The sequence below is a fragment of the Triplophysa rosa genome, linkage group LG16, assembly GCF_024868665.1.
Source record: "Triplophysa rosa linkage group LG16, Trosa_1v2, whole genome shotgun sequence".
Lineage (NCBI taxonomy): Eukaryota > Metazoa > Chordata > Actinopteri > Cypriniformes > Nemacheilidae > Triplophysa > Triplophysa rosa.
This window is the reverse complement of record NC_079905.1, coordinates 4,179,332-4,182,677: the sequence shown is the minus strand read 5'-3', so window position 1 is coordinate 4,182,677 and position 3,346 is coordinate 4,179,332. Positions and strand designations below refer to the sequence as shown.

The 3,346-nt window shown below is 34.3% G+C and overlaps 1 protein-coding gene across 2 annotated transcripts; it reads right to left on the bottom strand.

Annotated features, from left to right (window-relative positions):
• Window positions 1–222: 222 nt before the first annotated feature.
• Window positions 223–2,828, bottom strand: LOC130567328 (uncharacterized). 2 transcript variants are annotated; one of them, XM_057355338.1, is made up of 2 exons: window positions 2,735–2,828; window positions 223–2,207 (listed from the first exon to the last, which is right to left on the bottom strand). In XM_057355338.1, the coding sequence occupies exon 2, from the start codon at window positions 2,165–2,167 to the stop codon at window positions 527–529; it is 1,641 nt and encodes a 546-aa protein (XP_057211321.1). In that variant the 5' UTR covers window positions 2,168–2,207; window positions 2,735–2,828; the 3' UTR covers window positions 223–526. The 2 variants fall into 2 exon arrangements, with proteins under 2 accessions (XP_057211321.1, XP_057211320.1); XM_057355337.1 differs by having other exon boundaries at window positions 2,714–2,750.
• Between the last annotated feature and the right edge of the window lie 518 nt (window positions 2,829–3,346).

Sequence of the window (3,346 nt, the reverse complement as noted above, 5' to 3'; positions counted from 1 at the left end):
ATTACTGTTTAAAAACAAGTTATTTTTTTAATAAAACCTGAAAAACACTCAACTTGAGGCAAATTATTTGAATCGGTGATCTTATTGGTACTTTAATGGTTTCTACATAAATTTCCACAATATGTAAGTGAATCTTTAATCTTTAGATCTTAAATTTAACATTATAAAAGTCAAGAAGTACAAAAAAATTCTTGTGTAAAATTACAGTTAAAAACTGTAAAATCTTGTGTAAAATTACAGTTAAAAACTGTAAAACCTAATGTAATATTACAGTTAAAAACTGTATTTACAACTACGGAAAATTTCTGTAATTTTATGTAACGGATATTTTCTGTTAATTTTACGGAGTTTTTCCGGCGCCCCAGCTGCCGGAAAATTTCCGTTTTTTTACGGTTTTTTTTTTTACAGTGTAGCTTACACTCCATTAGTTCTCATCATCTCTCACAACAACAAACAAAGACTCCTCTAATAGTCAACTTATTGAAAACAAATAGTTAAAACCTTGAAAATGCATGCACATTACACTTTAGGATTCCATCAAAGAGATTCGATTCAACCCAGAAAGCACAGCATCAGAAAAGTCCAGAATCGTACAGTCAACATCAGTGTATTTCTCTGTCAAATTATTTAGTGATGGTTCAGATTTAACAGATAATCTAACAATGACATTCTCTTTAGAAATATGAATGGATGGTTTTCGGTCATTGACCTCTTGAACCATTTCATTAGCAACATGTTTCAGATACAGTGTCACCAGCACCGGAGTCAGAGGACAACCCCACCGGAGTAATATTTCATTTTTACTCCTGTTATATTTCAGGATCTTGTGAAGAGCAGCAATCTTACATTTTTCCATTAAGGCTGGCTCTGTCCTGCGTGTAACACCTCCTTCATTCTGTAAAGCTGGCATTGTTATTTTACCCAGTACATCATTTAAGACAGACCACTTGACACTAATCAGTGAATTTTTGTAGGTGAACAACACGGTTGTTTTTTTATCTCCAACGGTGTAGTCTGTTGAATGGTACTGCAAGTGCTCATAAAGCCACCTGGCCATGATGGTAGCCAAAATCAGATAGTCAATGTTAAATGTATGTGTCTCAGAGACCTCATTAAAAGCTGTTATGGTGTTTGTTGGTTGTTCAAGTACTTTATCATAAAGAGCACACAAATATGGAATGAGAACATGTAAGTTACTCTTATAGAAGGAGAGTGGTATACCATCTGGACGTTCAACATCTTTCAATACCAAAGATTGAATTGCCCGCTCAACCTCACTGGCAGTGATCGTCAGAGGTGTCAGGGGATTTAAAGTCAAATCAGTACGTGGCCAGTATTTACCTTTACAGCTCAACCATTTATCCACAACTGACTGCTGAACGCTTAAGACATCCATTTTGTTCTCTTTAAAGATAATCATAAATAATCCTAGTTTCTGTCTTTCTGTTTTGAACACATTAATATCAAACACAATTGGATAATGGTCAGAGCAGCTTTTGTATGGAGAAATTTCACACATTTCAATATATTGCATTGACTCCTCTGGTACAAAGATATAGTCCAATCTTGATTCAACATTCTTTTGCTTGTAAGAATATTTATTTTCTGTTGGGTAACGTCTTCTCCACACATCAACAAGATGAAAAGATGTCATGAATTCCTTGACGACTGGTCTCAAAAGTGAGTGGTGTTTATTTCTCTTTGTAGATGTTCTGTCCAGATACGGATTCAGTGGAACATTAAAATCTCCTCCTAACAGCAGGATGCCCTCTGCATGCTTCTCAAGTACACTTCTGAGTTTCATTAAGGGTTCAATATTAGATTGACAATTGTATACACTCACAAGAGTGAAGAGTTGTCCTTTCAGGGTACATTTAACCACAATGTAGCAGCCATCAGCATCCAGCCAGAGGTCTGTTGGGTAGCTGCTTTCTTCAAATATGCTGTTTTTTATTAATATAGCAACTCCTTTAATGTTTGGTGATTGTGTGGTGTAGAATAATTGATAACCTTCCAGTTTTTTAAATATTTTCTCATCACTTGCGCGTGTCTCTTGAAGGAAAACAACATCGTAATTTTTTTTCATGATTTCACTCTTCACTTCCTCTATCTTTTTTTTGAGCCCATTTGAATTCCATGATATGAAATGGAGCTTTCCAGAACTCATGCTGACAGTGGTTCATGTGACAGAATTCCAAAAATGAAATCTAAAATTTAAAATAGTAACATTTTTAAAAGTTGCACTTAAACTTGACTTAAAAACCTTGAGGAAAAAAAGAGTTTAAAAAACGTCTTTTTTAAATCTGTGAAGGACAACATTTTGCTTAAATTCCAAATGAAAGTATTAAACAATTAGGTTTTCATCAGCGAACTACACTGAAAAAAACAACTAGTTGTATTTGCTTTTTTGTGTTCATTTGTGCAAAACATTAAGCAAATAAACGCAAAAAAATAAGTAAATTCTTCAGTGTATATTATATTTCACATACAACTTTTTTGGCAACATACAAGTATGAAGTGTGTAACCAAGTATAATTTAATTAATTGTTCAAATAATGATATGTTAAATGATTAATTTGTACTATATTTAAATATTTACATTATAGCCAGAGGCTTTTAGGAAATAAAATAGAAAACTAAACTGTATGTTAGTGTTAAGTAAATGGATCTGTAAACTGCAAAACACAATTAGACAAAAAATATAAGAACTTACTGTGAAATCTTAAGCACTTACACTCAGCAAAGTCTTCATGAATTCTGCTGACAGAGATTCATTCTTGAATGTTATTACATACTGTACATGGGGTGGAGTCGTACAAATGGGTGGAGTCTTCCAAATTCTTTCATTTATTTATTTAACATACAGTAAGCTACACCGGGTGGTTGCTTTGCATGTATGAGGACCTGGGTTTAATCCCCATCATCTCCAAGTGCTTTCTTGATCTCACTATTCAGTTTGGCATCACAATCATTTCACCATCTAGAACAGCCAGTAACAGTCCACGAACGCGGGTATGCGCAGTAACGTTTGTTCGTGTTGTTGCTTTGAAACCGACATCAGAAAGATCTCCTTGTCCAACATGATCTCACGGCAATTCGTAACTATTTTATGAGGCGGCTAATTCGTATAAATGTGAAAATGATGTGAATCGTACAAAAACGTATACCTCCCCTAATCCCACCCCTAAATTTAAGCAAATCATACTAAAACGTGTGAATGACTGTATGGAATCATATGAATTAGCCACGCTTCCACGTATTCTCTTTCACTATTCTAAACTTTTCCATGAATTCTTGACAGGAACATGCCAACCCTTCCTGTATTATTGTTGCCTCCTTATGATAT